The sequence below is a fragment of the Myotis yumanensis genome, unplaced genomic scaffold, assembly GCF_028538775.1.
Source record: "Myotis yumanensis isolate MYYU_CA2020_CCGP unplaced genomic scaffold, mMyoYum1.0.hap1 SCAF_3, whole genome shotgun sequence".
In the NCBI taxonomy this organism is placed as follows: Eukaryota; Metazoa; Chordata; class Mammalia; order Chiroptera; family Vespertilionidae; genus Myotis; species Myotis yumanensis.
This window is the reverse complement of record NW_027223754.1, coordinates 208,210,351-208,227,509: the sequence shown is the minus strand read 5'-3', so window position 1 is coordinate 208,227,509 and position 17,159 is coordinate 208,210,351. Positions and strand designations below refer to the sequence as shown.

General features: G+C 41.7%; 2 protein-coding genes across 3 annotated transcripts in view; one reads left to right on the top strand and one right to left on the bottom strand.

The window, feature by feature from the left end:
• The first annotated feature begins 219 nt into the window (after positions 1-219).
• DDX17 (DEAD-box helicase 17) lies at positions 220-16,556 on the top strand. Of its 2 annotated transcripts, none has more exons than XM_070411120.1 (13): positions 220-506; positions 3,842-3,992; positions 4,933-5,032; positions 6,227-6,360; positions 6,663-6,728; positions 8,179-8,320; positions 8,902-9,062; positions 9,148-9,320; positions 9,655-9,765; positions 10,014-10,075; positions 10,821-10,880; positions 14,804-15,046; positions 15,969-16,556. In XM_070411120.1, the coding sequence occupies exons 1-13, from the start codon at positions 457-459 to the stop codon at positions 16,472-16,474; spliced, it is 1,959 nt and encodes a 652-aa protein (XP_070267221.1). In that variant the 5' UTR covers positions 220-456; the 3' UTR covers positions 16,475-16,556. The 2 variants fall into 2 exon arrangements, with proteins under 2 accessions (XP_070267221.1, XP_070267222.1); XM_070411121.1 differs by having other exon boundaries at positions 221-506; positions 14,804-15,040.
• The window catches only part of KDELR3 (KDEL endoplasmic reticulum protein retention receptor 3), a 17,555-nt gene continuing 13,695 nt past the window's right edge, over positions 13,300-17,159 (bottom strand). Inside the window, exon 5 of the mRNA XM_070411124.1 lies at positions 13,300-13,697. Coding sequence (XP_070267225.1) covers positions 13,597-13,697 — 101 coding nt within the window. The 3' untranslated portion in view covers positions 13,300-13,596. The remainder of the gene's footprint in view (positions 13,698-17,159) is intronic.

Sequence of the window (17,159 nt, the reverse complement as noted above, 5' to 3'; positions counted from 1 at the left end):
AAGCGCGCCCCTCTTCGCAAGTGGCGTAAAATGCTTCCAAGAATACCCGCAGTACTGCGCGCAGCCCGGGGGCCATTCCGACACGCTATTTACGTAGCGCCTCCGACGCACGGCGCGTTAAGCTGGAGCGGCCTCGGCGCCGGCCGCCATTTTGTGCAGTCGCCGGGAAGGAAGGAGACGCCTAAACCGCGGCCCTGCCGGGTTTGAGCGTAGCCAAACCTGCCCACTGACTTTATCACCCCGATTCTCTGTGTTTTGCTACCGTCTCCGACGAGAGAGGCGGCGACGGTGGCGTCTGCGACGGGAGATAGCGCGTCGGAGCGAGAGAGCGCCGCGCCTGCCGCCGCCCCAACAGCGGAGGCGCCGCCGCCATCGGTCGTCACCAGACCGGAGCCGCAGGCCCTCCCGAGCGCGGCCATTCGTGCCCCGCTCCCAGACCTCTACCCATTTGGGACCATGCGCGGAGGCGGCTTTGGGGACCGGGACCGGGATCGTGACCGTGGAGGGTAAGGGGGAAGGCGAGGAGGAAAGGCCTGTGGAGCGGGGGGTGGAGTGGGTGCTTCCTGTGGGGCCCCCGGCCCTGGAGCGACGCGCCCGACTCCGGGAAGCCAGCGAGGCACTCGGGGCAGAAGAGCGACCTAGTGTCCGGCCTGTGAGAGGGCCTGGGCCGCGGGGTCACGGATGACCCGGCGAAGGGGTGGCGGCCATCGGGGGCGGAGGGGCGGCCTGGGCCTCGCCGGGCTTCCCCGCTTGGAGCCTGTCGCCCTGGGCAGGTCACTTGATCCCTCGGGGCCTCCTCCGTCTGCAGCGCGGATGTTGTGGGGAGTAGAGCGGGGTCGCCCGGTTCCGCCGGGAAATCAGCGCGGAAGGGCTCCTCTCGGGCGGTTTGTCGCCGGAGACGCTGTCAGCGGAACTGGAAGCCTGGCCTGAGCCCAGAGGCCGCCTTCTCGCTTTAAAGTCGCCATTAGTCGTTCTTAGGGAATTGCAAGGACGCGCACCGGGATACAAAGCCTTGGCATTGCCATCTCAGGGGCGTGTTTGCGTAGGGAGGGGCTTTTTGTTTGGTTTTTGTAGGGTTTTTGTTTTGTTTTGTTTTTTTCCCCTTCCCTGTTTCGGGCTTTATGTTCTGTAATTGGGCCGGAGCCTTCATGTCTCGGCCTGGCCGGAAAGTTTTCGCTGTGACGCCACGACCACCGGGTGGGAAGTTAGCAGGTTTGAAACTGAAGTCCTTCGGGCACTGAAATGCAAATCTTAACGTCGACGAAACGGAAAAGTTGCGGAAGGGAGAGGTCCATGCTGCTTTGTGCCGGTTCTTTTTTTTTTGTCATAAAACTCGCCTTCTGTGTGCATTGTCCTCTGGGGTTGAGAGTCCTGCTCGTAATTGCCTCTCGGCGGTAGGTGTTCGGGCCATTGTTGTCTCCGGACTTGTCCTTTGGGTTCAGATATACGAGCATCAGGTCTACCAGTCACAAGCACCTCAGTGATCCCTTAATTTACAAACTAAAAAAAAGGGTTATTTTGATTGATGCCTTGTTCGGAAGGAAAATATTTTACCTTAGAAGTTGGGAGGACTAGAAGTGAGCCGTTTGCTAAGTGTTTCCTAGTATAACTAAGTTTAGAAGTGAATTTCCTAAGTTTACAACCTTAGGAAAAAGAAGATTTCCCGCTAAAGTTAAGTGGTCCGGTAATTCCTCTCAAGCTTTCTCCCCTAAGCTCTAAGGCCTAGGAATCCTTGCACATCTGTCCAGCATTCATGTACAGACAGGTTTGTACCCGCATCATTCGTGACAATATTGGAAATGAACGACTGGATAAGTAGTGGGTGCTCACACAGTAGAATACAAAAGAGAAAAGCAAGATGTGGTAGGATAATGCACAGAAGGATACCTACAAACATGGCAAGACTATAAAAAGCAAGGGAATGTTTAACACTCGAGGTCGTTATGATGGGTGTTGTAAATTTGAAATAGGCATACAGAGGCTACCAACGTACAGGTAAATGTCCTATTGCCTGTTTGACTTAATATTTCATTGCATCATATATATGCTTTAGTAATAAAATTTGAAAAGTGAATTACTGATCCATATTTAGTTTATCCCATATTGACTCTTTAGTATCAGATGGCATTTTTTAAACGCTTTAAAAATTATTCATTTCGAGCAAAGTGACACTCAAAATATGTGCCCTAACTACATTTACTATGAAAAAAATGTTTAAGCGAAAGCAAAGTTTATTGAGAGACAGACTCCCTCTAGCAGGGAGGGGACCCAAGTGGGTTGCCCACTATGAATTTTTTTTTCATGTTTTGAATTGCTATTGTTTTGTCCTTAACTGTGTTACAGAGCTGAAATGGGTTATTATTTTCAAAGGGGAATGAGTGAGGTCAGTGTACTTGTACGGTCCAAAGTGTGCATTGTTCATTTTAACTAGCATGGTTTTGCATGTTGGTATGTAGAGCCAGATTAAACTGTTAATGCTCAATAAAGCATTTAATGAGCAGCACAGTATGCCAGGGTAATTAGGACACATGCATCTTTAAAGGATGGTATGAATTTGCTATGAAATTCTGCAAAGGTAATGGCTCTCTTGAATATATATTGAAATCAGCATTAATTATAAAGGTAGAGGACAGCATATTTATAAAGAACCCCATGTTTCAAATTATATCATTAGTGTAGGATGGTATGTCTTGGATAATTAGCCAAGGTATTAAGGAGAAAGGAAAAAACATTTTTATTTAATAAAATAAGGGGTTCTTTTTTATAAACCTTAACAGTAACCTTACTGTTGAAAAGTTGTTCTAATTCCTTATTTAAGGTCTTGGTTACATTGGAATGCAGCAGCATTGAAGTGGCACCTTCTAGGAACCACATAAATTTACATAAACTATACTGACAATCTCTAAAAGTTGGTCTTTGCTTATTTTTACTTTCTTTACAAGACTGTTTAGAGACTTGGCTTTTCTGTTACTAAAATTGTGTTGGTTCATTTACAAATGTGTGGGGGGGGGGGAGGGGGGCTGGTCCAGATGGTTTTTGGACCTGCAAGCATATTGAAAATGTCACAGATGTTTTACCTTTGATACATGTATCTGTATGCTTTATGCTTTTCCTGTTTTGGTTCCTGGTTTCTCTTGCCAGCTGAGCAGTAGTATAAATGCAATTGACTGAGTTCTGTCTATTGAATGTAGGTATTCAGTGGCTCCAAGAAAATTTCCTGCCAACAATCTTTATATCTATTTGTATTTAGAGACATGTCTAGCTAGGTTTTTAAGCCAGAGTTTCAAGAATTTCTTGAAATCCAGGAAATTAAGACCTTTTAAAATAGTCAGTACAACCTATCACAGTCTTACCCTTAAGCTTAAACTAATGTTTTCCCTTACCTACTTGTCTGAATATTAATTACAAAAGAGTAGAGACTTGTTTTATTCACTTTAATATCTTGACCTCTTCAAACAGTACCTGTGATATAGGGATACCCAGGAAGTATTGATTGAATGCTAACTTGTGCTAAGTGCTTACTGTACAAGATACTGTTTTAAGCACTTTTATACCTGCTCATTTAGTCTTTACAGCAACTTCTGAAATAAGTGGTATTTCTACTTTGCATAAGAAACCGAGGGACAGAGAAGTTAAATAATTTGCTCAAAATCACCTTGTAATTGGCAGAATTAAAATTCAGACTCTTTTGAATTTCAGAATCTGGTTGAAATCCTCGTGATATATTAATAATTTTTAATTTTTCACCTATTATAACTGTACCCTATCTTTTGCATCTTTTATGGCACCTAAGGTATATTTCTTTTAAAATACTAACAGCTAAAATTTTTGCTATTTCCAGATTTGGAGCAAGAGGTGGTGGTGGCCTTCCCCCAAAGAAATTTGGTAATCCTGGGGAGCGTTTACGTAAAAAGAAGTGGGATTTGAGTGAGCTCCCCAAGTTTGAGAAGAACTTTTATGTGGAACATCCAGAAGTGGCAAGGCTGACTCCAGTGAGTTCTGGAGGGGGTGGGGTATATTTATTTATTTACCTTTTTTATACACAATAATGAACTAAGTAGACATAGTAACCAGAATTTATACATACATTGCTATTGCTGTTATATGTTTTATTTTAGTGCAGTGGTACTTCCTTAGGTTCTTATTAAAACTGCTAGCACTCATAAGAGAAACTAGTTTAAATATGTACTTTTGTGTTGATTGCTTGGTTCTCATTTGTTGGTTATGCTTTCAACCAATTTGTCATACATGGCTTTATCTGTATATGAGGTCATGTTTTTTCATCTATAAAGTAAGTTATATAAATTTAAAATATTAAGCATTGCATACTCCTGGTTTTTAAGCTCATTACTAGGGGCTCAGTGCATGGATTCATGCACCGTTGGGGTCCCTCTGCCTGGCCTGCGGGGATTGGGCCGAAACTGGCTTTTCAGCATCCCCTGAAGGGTCCCAGATTGCGAGAGGGTTCAGGCGAGGCCAGGCTGAGGGACCCCACTGGTGCACAATCAAGGCTGGGGAGGGACCGTGGGAGGGCTCCAGGGTATGTCTGGCCTGTGTTGCCAGTTCCAATAGGCTGGACCCCAGCAGCAAGATAACCTACCAGTTGGAGCGCCTGCTCCCTGGTGGTCAGCGACGGGTCGGACCCTTAGCATATTAGGCTTTTATTATATAGGATAGGATTACATTTTCTCCCTCTTCCTAGTTCTGATTTTGGGCAAGCTACTTAACATTTCTGAGTATCTGTTTTCTCGTGTGGAAAATGGAACTCTTATCACCTGCTTTATTGACTCACAAAGTTGGGTGACTCCTCAATCGTTTTTCATTTTGATTTCAAATTGGATGATAATTGTTCAACTAGATTGCTATATAAGGTTTTTTTTATGTTTAAAATAACTTGTTTATTAATTTGTCTTTCTTCATGGTCTTCCATAGTATGAGGTTGATGAACTACGCCGTAAGAAGGAGATTACAGTGAGAGGGGGAGATGTTTGTCCTAAACCTGTTTTTGCCTTCCATCATGCTAACTTCCCACGTAAGTATTCTCACCAGGATCTTCATTGTTAATTTGGGTTGAATGGTAAACATGGGTAATAGATTGTTTAAAGGTTTTGAACCATACTCGTCACTTTGTTGAAAACCCAAGTAGAATACTTTTCACCAAAGTAATTATGGCCTGGCGGTATGGCTAAGTGGTTGAGTGTCAACCTATGAACTAGTGTAGGGTGTGCAGAAGGCAGCTGATCAATGATTCTCATCATTAATGCTTCTATCTCCCTCTTCCTTCTCTGAAATCAATTAAAAAATGTTTTTAAAGTAATTGTAAATTTTTTTTACTTTTTAAAACCTCAAGGCCAGAATTAAATAATATATTATTACATAGGAGGGATTTTTTTTAATGCTCATCTATTTTCTGATTTAGAACTAGAGTTTCCTCTTCCCCCAGGGCAGTGATTTTCAGCCTTGGAACACATACACTAATTATTAAAATTCTGTGGCCACCAAAAATACATACATTTTCTGCCAAGCACACTGGCTGGCTGTTGTCATTTTTCTATTTGACTATCTAAGGAAAAGAGGTCCGTCTCCCTGACTGGATAGTCAGGTATTGCAGGTTTTAAAAATGCTTGTGGAACACTGGTTGAAAATCGCTGCCCTAGGGGTTTTGCCTCTACCTGTTAAAAAAACCAGCAGAATGGAATTGCTTTCTAGCTGGATATAATTTGAATTTGGGGAACAATAAGTGATTACGATGTGCCAGTGCCTTGTTAAGATACTTGAGGGCAGTGGTTTTCAAGTTTTTTAAGGGAAAGGTAAATGGCTCTGGCAGCAGCTCTCTGAAAGGTAGTAGTTAGAAAATCAGGGATTTAGTAACTAAAGAAAAAAACACCTCTCATGGAGAGAGGTAAAGCTGGGTAAATTTGCCAAAAACAGTGCTTTAGAATTTTTTTGGCCTTAGCTGGTTTGGCTCAGTGGATAGAGCCTCAGCCTGAGGCCTGAAGGGTCCCGGGTGCGATTCTAGTCAAGGGCACATGCCTGGGTTGCTGGCTCGATCCCCCAGTAGAGGGTATGCAGGAGGCAGTCAGTCAGTGATTCCCTCTCATCATTGATGTTTCTCTTTCTCCCCCTTTCCCTTACTCTCTGAAATCAATAAAAGTATTTTTAAAAAAGAATTCTTTTGGCTGTGTGTTTAGTTTTACTAAAAGCATTAATATTTATCCTCTTACAGAATATGTAATGGATGTATTGATGGATCAGCATTTCACAGAACCAACTCCGATTCAGTGCCAGGGATTTCCATTGGCTCTTAGTGGCCGGGATATGGTGGGCATTGCTCAGACTGGCTCTGGGAAGACATTAGCGGTACGTACCGGCATGGGAAGATTTTCAACATTGTGGTGACTTATTTTGCTATTCTAAATATATATATTTCTCAGTTCTTTATAAAATTTTAATTTATATTGTGTAGGTAGTAATATTTTAGCTTTATTAGCTATATGAGATAGATGGAAGCATTTTGTTGTTTAAATTTGCATTGCACATATTGGTCAACAGTTGTACTGTTTTCATTTTCCTAGTTGGATGTTGTCAACTACTGTGATAATTTAGAACTGTTAAGATAATGGCTCAGTTTTCTTACAAGACTTATTCTTTTTCTCCCTCAGTATTTGCTGCCTGCAATTGTTCATATTAACCATCAGCCATACTTGGAAAGGGGAGATGGTCCAATCGTAAGTGTGTTTCATTTTGCTTATAATTCTAAGAATAACTAATTTAAAGATTATTGTGTTTAGGCACTGTGCTTTGCATACTTTTTCAGATTTCATTCTCATCTCTACCCTCCATATCTGGAAGTGATATTATCCCCATCTTACTGATAAATTTTAGAGAGTGCAATTAAATGACCTGTCCAAGGTCATACAGCTATAAATAATTGAGCTTAAATTTGAGTCAATATTACTCCTAAGCACTGTGCATACTACCTTCATATATAGGCATTAGTTCACGTGCAGTTCTTAATTGCTCAGTGATTCTCTGGGGGCTACAAAAGAGGAGAGAAATGAGGTCCCTGCTCTGGATTTAAGTCAGGTTTGGGATGTATATTCTTTGTGGCTGAGTAACAGGTTTGTTAATGTTTATAGGGCAGCATGATTTTCTTTTTTGATTCTTTTCACTCAGGCTGTTTCCTATAAGTTCAAGTAGTGGTCTTTAAACATTTTGAATACATTTGTATCTGTTGTTTTTTAAAATGTTTTTTATTGATTTGAGAGAGAGAGAAAGGGAAAGGGAGAGAACCATAGATGGGCTGCCTCCTGTACACCCCTACTGGGAATTGAGGCCAAAACCCAGGCAGGTGTCTGGACTGGGACCTTTTGGTGACGCCCAACCAACGGATCCACAGTGTCCAGGGCTGTGCTTTTTTTTTAAATTGAGCTCGTACTTGCTATATTAATATGTACGTCATTGCAGTATGTCTTAATATCCACAAAAAGAAATAACATTACTTTGCATTATGTAATATGTAATGTATTCCATGTGGCTGCGTTAGCTTTATTATCATTAGCTAGTATCTGATGGATCAGTAAAGAGGAAGATTCATTGTTAACAGTGTATATACCTGTTTCAGAGTGTCTTAATTTTGTATCATTTTGGCCAACTACTTATCAGATTGTGTATAAGTCATTGTTTTTGCCTCAGGTGCCTGGCTGAGAGCTTAAACTAGAAGCCTGTGGCAGGGGGTGGGATGGGAGAAACACATCGATGTGGAGAGACACGTTGATTGGTTGCCTCCCACAGGTGCCCTGATCGGGCTGGGGATCAAACCCACGACCCTTTACCCTTTGGTGAGCAGGCTGATGCTCTCATCACTGAGCCGTGCCGGCCAGGGCTCATTTATTTTTCGCTAATACTTAATCAAAGGTATCTTTTTAAAGCCATTTGTTCATTTTGTGGAAGTTCTTTAGTTAAAGCTAGGTAATATAATCTGTAAATCCACTTAAATAGCATATATGAACAGTAATGAACCATATGTCAAAAGTAAACTATCATCCTCCCACCCCATTACATATTTTGAAGTACCAAATTAGACAGTAGAAAAAGAATTAGATAGATAGCCTTTTGTACTTTTTAAAAAAAAAAACTTGGGATATGTGTTTCAAGTATTTTGTTTGTTTGTTCCAGTGTCTAGTTCTGGCTCCTACAAGAGAGCTTGCCCAGCAGGTACAGCAGGTGGCTGATGACTATGGCAAATGTTCAAAATTGAAGAGTACTTGCATTTATGGAGGTGCTCCTAAAGGTCCCCAGATTCGAGACTTGGAACGAGGTAATTTTTTAAAATTAGCATATACGAATTATTAATTTCTCATTTTGTCAATTTCTATGAATGAAATTTAAGACTAAAATAGAGGGTTCTTGTGAAAAAATTTCAGTAGCTTAAAATTTTTAGGTATGGTTAAAATACTACTTTGGGAAAGTTCAACATGGCTAGAGACTTACGTACACTTTGTGTAGATTTGATGATTATGCCTAAATTCTTACAACGTGCTTTTCCAGGTAGTAAGTTAAAATGTAGCTAGCTAGTTCTCTGCAGCATGGAGTACCACCACCAGAATCGGTGCTTATTAGTTTGCCAAGGCTTGGACAGTGTGTAAAGATTCTTAATTGCCCTGGCCAGGTGGCTCCGCTGGTTGGAGCATTGTCCCGTACTCCAAAAGGTTGCAGGTTCAATCCCCAGTCAGGGCGCGAATTGGAGGCAACCGATCGCTGTTTCTCACATTGATGTTTTTCTCTCTTCCCTACCCCCTCTCTCTAAAAATCAATTTAAAAAACATACATAACCCTTGGGTGAGGCTTTAAAGAAAAAAAAAGATTCTTAGTTGCTAGATCTTCGGTTTTGTTTTACAGGTGTTGAGATCTGTATAGCTACTCCTGGGCGCCTGATAGATTTCCTGGAGTCAGGAAAGACAAATCTTCGCCGATGTACTTACCTTGTACTGGATGAGGCTGACAGAATGCTTGATATGGGTTTTGAACCCCAGATCCGTAAAATTGTTGACCAAATCAGGGTGTGTAAAGCTGGTAATACGCTCTATTTATACCCTTTGCCTGTCGAAGTTCCTTAGCCTGAGAAAGCCTTTCCTTTCCTTACAGCCTGATAGGCAGACACTGATGTGGAGTGCGACCTGGCCAAAGGAAGTGCGACAGCTTGCGGAGGACTTCCTTCGCGATTACACCCAGATCAACGTGGGCAACCTGGAGCTGAGTGCCAACCACAACATCCTCCAGATCGTGGATGTCTGCATGGAAAGTGAAAAAGACCACAAGTATGAGTGATTGCACTGTTTCCCTATTCTGATCAACCTTTCCTTAATAATCCTCCAAAATTAAAGCATTGGAGAAACTTTTTTTTTTTTTGAGGTCTGAAAACACTTAAAACATTGCTAACTTTCCAACAATCTATCCTTCATGTCATTTGTTGTGGTTAAAGGCAAAGGATTCTGGATCCTTGGATTTAAATCCCAGCTCTGATAATTATCAGCTGTATAGAAAGTAATGTGAAGAGAAAGTGCTGTAGGGGGTTGATGTTGCAGACATAGCTTCTGCGTAATGTGTAGGGAGGTCTCTGAATGGCTGCACTGTTGCTGGTCTTGTTTTCAGGTTGATCCAACTCATGGAGGAAATAATGGCTGAAAAGGAAAATAAGACAATAATATTTGTAGAGACAAAGAGACGCTGTGATGACCTCACTCGAAGGATGCGCAGAGATGGGTGAGTGCAGAACCGAAGTAATTGATTAGTTTTGGGTTTTATAGTTCAGTAGGAATTTCTCGATTGGTGTTGTGAATGTTGTATGATAGTTTAATAATGCCTTTGCTCTTTAAATGGACATAGTCGTCTTCTTATGTAGTCTATAATAAACCTTCATAATTCCATATGGTTGCACTTTTTTTTAAAGCTTAGTTTTCCTCCGTTTTAAAAAAAGATTTCTAAAATATTGGTCACTTTTCTTCTGACAGTTGGCCAGCTATGTGTATCCATGGAGACAAGAGTCAACCAGAAAGAGATTGGGTACTTAATGGTGAGTTCAAAACAGCATCGTTCATACTCTATTTCAGGGACTGACACACTTTCTGTAAAAGGACCAGACAGTAAATATTTTAGGCTTTGCAGGCTGTAGGACGGTTTGTGTCATGCCTATTAGTTCTGCTCTGGTAGCACAAAAATGGTCAGACACAATATGTAAGAAACAGCCTTGCTGTGTTCTAACAAGTCTTTATTTGCAAAAATAGGCATTGTGCCATTTGACCTGCAGGCTGGAGTTTGCCTGGCATTGCTCTAGTTAGTGGAATTTGGGGGCATTTTTGGCATATCTTTGCTGTCCTTTACGGTCAGTAATGCTGGCTCTTCGCACTTTTGTACAACCTGTGCCATCCTTCCTCTATGTAATAAGTTCTTGTCTTTATAGATATGCTCACCAGCCCAGAAGCTTTCCAAACCTCGTATTTTTTTGAGATTTTTATAGAGGCTTTACTGTGTAGTCATGATTGATCATTAACTCAATCTCCAGCCCCTTTTCCCTTCTCCAAGCATGAGGGGGTGGGCCTGAAAGCTCGAAGCTTCTAATGGCGTGTGTGTGGCCCTTATTAGAGGTAACTTAGTCTATTACTGTTCTGGCTGCTCTGCTAAAAGGGAATGTAATAAAGATTTTCAAAAGAATTACTATTTCTCTTCAATGTAAAAGACCTAGGCATGGTCTGACACCATCACTTGACATTGTCTTGAGTGCGCAGCTTGGTTTTCACGGTGTCGTTTTTGTTCTGCAGAGTTCCGTTCTGGGAAGGCGCCCATCCTCATCGCCACAGATGTAGCCTCCCGTGGGCTAGGTTTGTATAGATGGGTGTCTCTATCAATGGTATATGTATCTTTTGGTTTAAAGATTTGTCATTTCAAATTAGAGTTGTATATATGTGTATTTAGATAAATATTTAAAGGAAAGGAATATACAAGCCTAATTTTTTATTTTACCCCCACAGTTTTTTTTAACCTTGGCATTTTTGTTCTTGGTTTTTATTTTCCAAGTCTCTTCCTGCTCCTGACAAACAGGCTTTGGTCTGCAGCAAGGCCTAGGCATGACTGTTCATACAGTTAGAGGGAGCGGAGACGTTCAGTTAAACAGCTCAGCTTCTGTTGTCTGGGTGGAAGGAGCCCGATGGCACCTCGCTGTTGGAAACTAGTTTTCCATTTCCTCTTTTCCTTATACCAGTCTGTGCTGTATGAGAGAGGTCCAATTCCACGAATGCTAACACAATATATTCTTGGGATTTAAAAGTCTGTAAACATGATATCATTCTGCAATTAAATTTCCATTGCCCAACTTTATTTACTGAGGTAAAATTATTATGGGAACTATTTTATTCATCCCCTCCTACTGATCCTTATATCATTGACATGCCGTCTTCCAATTTAAAAACTTAATTTGAAGCTTTTTTCCCTGGAGTTTGTGACTTGTTATGATTTAAGATAAACAGATACTTTGTATTTTAGCCTATTCTGAGCTTAAACAGGGATAACTCAAAACTTTTACATTAAAAAAGGTATTATTTCTGTCACAAAGATAACTTTTAAATTATTGGTTGGTACCTAATTTCTTGCCCAGTAAGGTGAGAAGTACCATATTCCCTCATAATATTTAGCAAAGGGAGCAGCTGTTCAGTTAACTGGAATACAAAAGTAATGAAGACTATACATTGCACCATCATTCCCTCCTTCAGAGGTGGTGACCTGCAGCCATGACTGAAACTGCCTCTGCCCTCTGAGGTCATGTCTGGATCTGTGCGCTTAGAACTGGGCCTGTTGGGAGAAGAGGCTGAGGCCTGAAAGCAGTTCCAGGAAAGCTTTCAGGGATGGTGGTTTTTAAACAGGCTTGCTATGTGCTGGTAGCTTCTTTGTGCATCTTGCCTAGACATTTAAAAATACTGGTTCCCTGTCCCCCTGCATTTCTAAACCAAATCAATTGGCTGCCATTAGAATAACTTAAGACTCTTCATCCCACCCCGACTCATCCAAGTGCGGGGAGAGGGAAGATAACCCGAGTCTGTTTCTTGTTACTCAACATCAGTGCTTGTTTTGGGCCCCTTTGTTTGCTGCCTTGTAAAAATCAAAAGGAGGGAAAACCCACCAAAATGGCAGAATGCTGACCAAGGTCCTACAAGATCCTGGAAAGTGAAGGCTTCTACCTCATAGACAGGGGTGCAATTTTCAGCTGAGTCACCAGGCCTTTTTTCACTTCCTGTCCAGCGATGGCCTCTTAAATGTTCCCTTCAGGTAAGTTCTTTGATTCCCATAATGTTATAATATCCTCAGGAAATCACTATTTATTACTCCCTTCCCACTTAGATATTTTTTGATTTTTCCATTTTTTGTTTAAACTACATGCTGTTAAGCTAAAAGTATTGAATTTATTTTGTTTTGTTTTTTAACAGAAGCTTTGATATCAGCTGCAGATCACTCAGTACATGGCTGAGGCAAATCTACATTGGCCCGAAGCAGCTCTAGATGAGCCTATTGGCTAGTCTGTCCCACCCAGTTAGTGATTGGAGATTCAGGCCATGTTATAGGGCTTGTCAAACAAAAAGCTATTACCCTAGGCAGTTGGCCAAACATTAACTTTTCAATTTCTCACCCTGCTACAGCATCTTCTCTAAAGGCAGCAAGATAATATTGTGGCCGTGCACAAATAACATGAGGGCAGGCTTGACTGGAGAAAATCAAATTCTGCGCTTGCTCTTACGTGTCCTCAGCCAGCTCTGTGCACGTACAGGACACCTTTCTAGTATGAAGAACTTGCACCATGTCTGCCCCCTATTGAACCCCTCCAGAAATACTCCCAAGTATTAGTATCTGAACCGTTGACTTCAGTCCCCAGTGCTTTCTGCTAGGAAAGCACACGTCTGGACATCCCGTGCAGTAGCTCAGCTTGCTCTGCTGCCCATGGTCAGACACAATGGGATTGACTAAGGAGCATTATCCTATCTCTGAAGATGTGATCATGGAGCTAATTTCCCATCCCCACCTCACATCCGTCCTGGCCCTGTAAATTTTTGTTTTTCCTTTATTGCATCAACGACCCTAGCCGGAGACTCACGCTGCCCCCTGTGATGACTGCCTTCTCGTCTTTCTGGTGTGATTTCAGGACTTTAGGGGTCAGTAAAGACTGAGGAGCCTTTATTGTAATAAGAAACAGACATAATGCCCCTTTCTTCACAGGCCCTTTAACAATAGCTGATTTTTTTTTTTTTTTTTTAATCTTTACCCCTTCCCCCTGAAATTAATCCAGTCTGGGCAATAGATGCAGTCTGACCCTTTGGATGTAACTTACATTTTTTTATTAATTATTTTTTTTCTACAATCACCCCAATTATCCTTGGGGGAGGCGTTGGAGGACCTGAAATTTTTACCCGAACCCAGGTTCTCCGGCGCTTGGCAACCAAATGGGGCTACAGAGAAGCATCTAAGCCAGTTCACAGAGCGAGCGTGTGTGGGGACTTCTCACTGCCACGGACCCTTGATGCATGCTCCCCGCGCTCCAGTGGTCCCGTGTCAGAAGGCGGAGTTTTCGAAAGGAGGCCGCCAAAAATAAAAGGCAAAGAGACGGGATCGGCTGCAGCGGTTTCCCAAAGGAGGAGGGAGTGTGCATCGGTCTGGTAACAAACAGAGAATGTTTTTTAATTATTTATATCACAAAAATCTGTGTTTTATCTAGGATATTTTCTGAATATTCTTTGTAAAATGCAGATTTTTTCCACAAAACATTAGGATTCTTTGTTATATTCTTAAATTTGTTTTTGTTTAAGTAGGTTTAAAAAAAAAAGGTACATTTAGCTGAAAGCATTACACTAACATTTACATACTTTAAGCATTAGGAGGTTATTCAACTCAATTCCCAGCAGTGGACAGAACATTAAACTTGTATCTCAAGGTTTCATGGTTTTTCCCACACTCTGGCTATTTAATTTCCCAGGTTACATAGACAATCTTTGATCAATTGAAGCAAGTATTGAGTTAAAATAACCTTGAGTTGAGCAAAAATACCTTCATTTGGCAGAGCTGGGCTTGGTAGTACAGTGAAATTTTAGTGTAATGTGCTCTTGTAATTGAAAGGGAAAGATAATTTGGATGTTTCTGCAAAGGAAACTAGATGTATACTTGGGCTCTGGTTGGTTTTTTAAAATATAAGAGCAAAAGATTTTAAAATATTTTTATTAAGTCTCCTTAAAATGTAATAAAATATATGGAGGTTTTTTTGTTTTGTTTTGTTTTTTTGTTTGTTTTGTTTTTTCATTGTGCTCTGTGACTGGTTTAAAGGTAAGTTTGTTATATTTCTTGTAGATTTTGACAGGCTTCTCCCAACAGAGTAGAAGTGATTTGGCCTTTTAACTTAATGGTGGTACCACTTTCTTCATTCCAGTTTTGAAAAATATAGAGCTGGAATTTGGTGTGACTTCTGTCAGTATATTGGTTAAAATACAGACAGAAGAGGCAGGAGTTTGGATGGTTGGATGGGATTCCCTTAGGATTTTACAGCTGATAAAGATGCCACTTCTTGTGCATGTCCCAAGAATCATTAATCCTCTTTTACTCTGTTGGGATGAGTCTTTTTTTGTTCCTGTTCAGAGTGGTTACTAACTTAATCTTCTCTCCTCTTGCTGTCATCTGCATTGTGCTTTCCACCTGTTGTTGGCATGTCCTTTACCTTCTCTTTCCCTGCCACGTCCACCTACACACTGACTCACCGTTGGCTTTGAAGATGTGGAAGATGTCAAGTTTGTGATCAACTATGACTATCCAAACAGCTCCGAGGATTATGTGCACCGCATTGGCCGAACAGCCCGTAGCACCAACAAGGGCACTGCCTACACCTTCTTCACCCCAGGAAACCTCAAGCAGGCCAGAGAGTTGATCAAAGTGCTGGAAGAAGCTAATCAGGCTATCAATCCCAAACTGATGCAACTGGTGGACCACAGAGGAGGCGGCGGAGGAGGGGGTAAGGGTAAGTCCTGGAGTTTTCCAGGTACTACCAAGGTATCTTTTTGTATTCATTGTGCTTTGCTTTTTTAGTTCTGTGAAGGCTTTAATTAAGTAGGCTGCTCAATAACAAAGGACGGTGCTTAATAGTTTTTATAATCTCTTCTGAGTAAGTCAGTGTGATGGTCCTACATTTCCAGCATATTATTTCTGTAGATAATATAAAATTGACCTTTGTATTTTTAAGTACCTGGTGTATGTTCAAAATTAAGCTGAATTATGGCTACTTTAACACCTAATTTTACACCATTGTGTGGTGGTAGAGCAGGCAAAGTTATTGGATCTAAAAATTAGTTGCAAAATATACTAGAATCTACACCTCCTGACTACCATTTTGGTATCTGGCCCCCCCCCCCCCCCCCCCAGCTTATTGCATGCATATTTAAGCTCTACATTGGGATTACCTGAGAGGTTTATATATACAGGTTTTTGAGCTTTAGAATTGAGCTAGGAACCTGAGCATCTTTCCTAAAGCTTGTGAGGTGCTTCTGATGCAGTTAGGACCATAAAGCAATTCTTGAGAACCACTGTGCACTAGTAGAGGGTCCCTTCTTTCATGGTGGTATGAGCTTAGCTGCTTGTCTTTTTTTTAATACTATGGTAGGTCACATACCTCTTTGCCATTGTTCCTACATTTTTAAGATTTTGCTTCTTGGTAATCCTCAAGTAAATACAGTTTCTAAATGGATAGGAAGTTGAATTCTTTATGTTTACCATTCTTTTGAATATGTATCATTAAAGATTCAAATTAAAGTACTGATTTGGAGACTGAGCTAGTTAAATATCAAGAAAGAATGTTGAATACTTTTGTACCTAGTAGAACATTTATATGTGGTGATGTTTTCATCATAAGTCTGGCATTAAAAATTCATTGTATCCTTCATCAGGAGGTCGTTCTCGATACCGGACCGCTTCTTCAGCCAATAACCCCAATCTGATGTATCAGGATGAGTGTGACCGGAGGCTTCGAGGAGTAAAGGATGGTGGCCGGAGAGACTCTGCAAGTTATCGGGATCGTAGTGAAACCGATAGAGCTGGTTATGCTAACGGCAGTGGCTATGGAAGTCCAAATTCTGCCTTTGGAGCACAAGCAGGCCAATACACCTATGCTCAAGGCACCTATGGTGCAGCTGCTTATGGCACCAGTGGCTATACAGCCCAGGAATATGGCGCTGGCACTTACGGGGCTAGTGGCACCACCTCAGCTGGGAGAAGTTCACAGAGCTCTAGCCAGCAGTTTAGTGGGCTAGGCCGGTCTGGGCAGCAGCCACAGCCACTGATGTCACAGCAGTTTGCACAGCCTCCTGGAGCTACCAGTATGATAGGTTACATGGGGCAGACTGCCTACCAGTACCCTCCTCCTCCTCCTCCCCCTCCTCCTTCACGTAAATGAAACCACTCAAGTGGTAGTGACTTGTGCAGACTTACTACATTTAAAGGAACGCTGTCTTTCCCTTTTTTTCTGTTCCCCTTCTCTTTTTAAACCCCCCCCCCCCCCCCCCCGCCCCCAACCATTGTGGTTTGTCTTTTATGCAGATTAGTTAGAATTCACTGCCAGGTTTCTTCTGCCCGCCAAATTGATCCAGTCTGTAATAGTTTTTGTAAAAAATACATATATATAGCTGACTGGAAGAGATCCCCCCCCCTCCAACAACTTGCATGTTGAGGATATTTGAGCTATTTTTCATCTTAAAAGAAAAAGCAAGGTATTAGGCCCTTTTTATGGGAGTCCTTTTTGTTGTCCTGAGTTGGGGGTGGGTGGGGAGGGTAAAGGGTTGAATTCTGCAGAAGAAGATGGCGTCTGTGCTTCAAATTGTTCCTATTACTGAGTTAAACCAAGAGAGAGTTCCCGGCGTGTTTTCCATGAGCGGTTTTAATGTCTCCCAAGCTGGAACAGGCTTCCTCAGGCCTGATGAGTTTTTAAGACAGTGCTTTGCCATTGTCCTTTTGGCTGATTGCTTTTTAAGTGCATTCACAGTTTTGAAAAATTCCTAATTGGTTTTGTCTCCCAATCTGGCCTCCCCCTTCCCACTGACTAAAAAATAATCATTTTAGTGTCAGGTTAGAAATTGAATTGC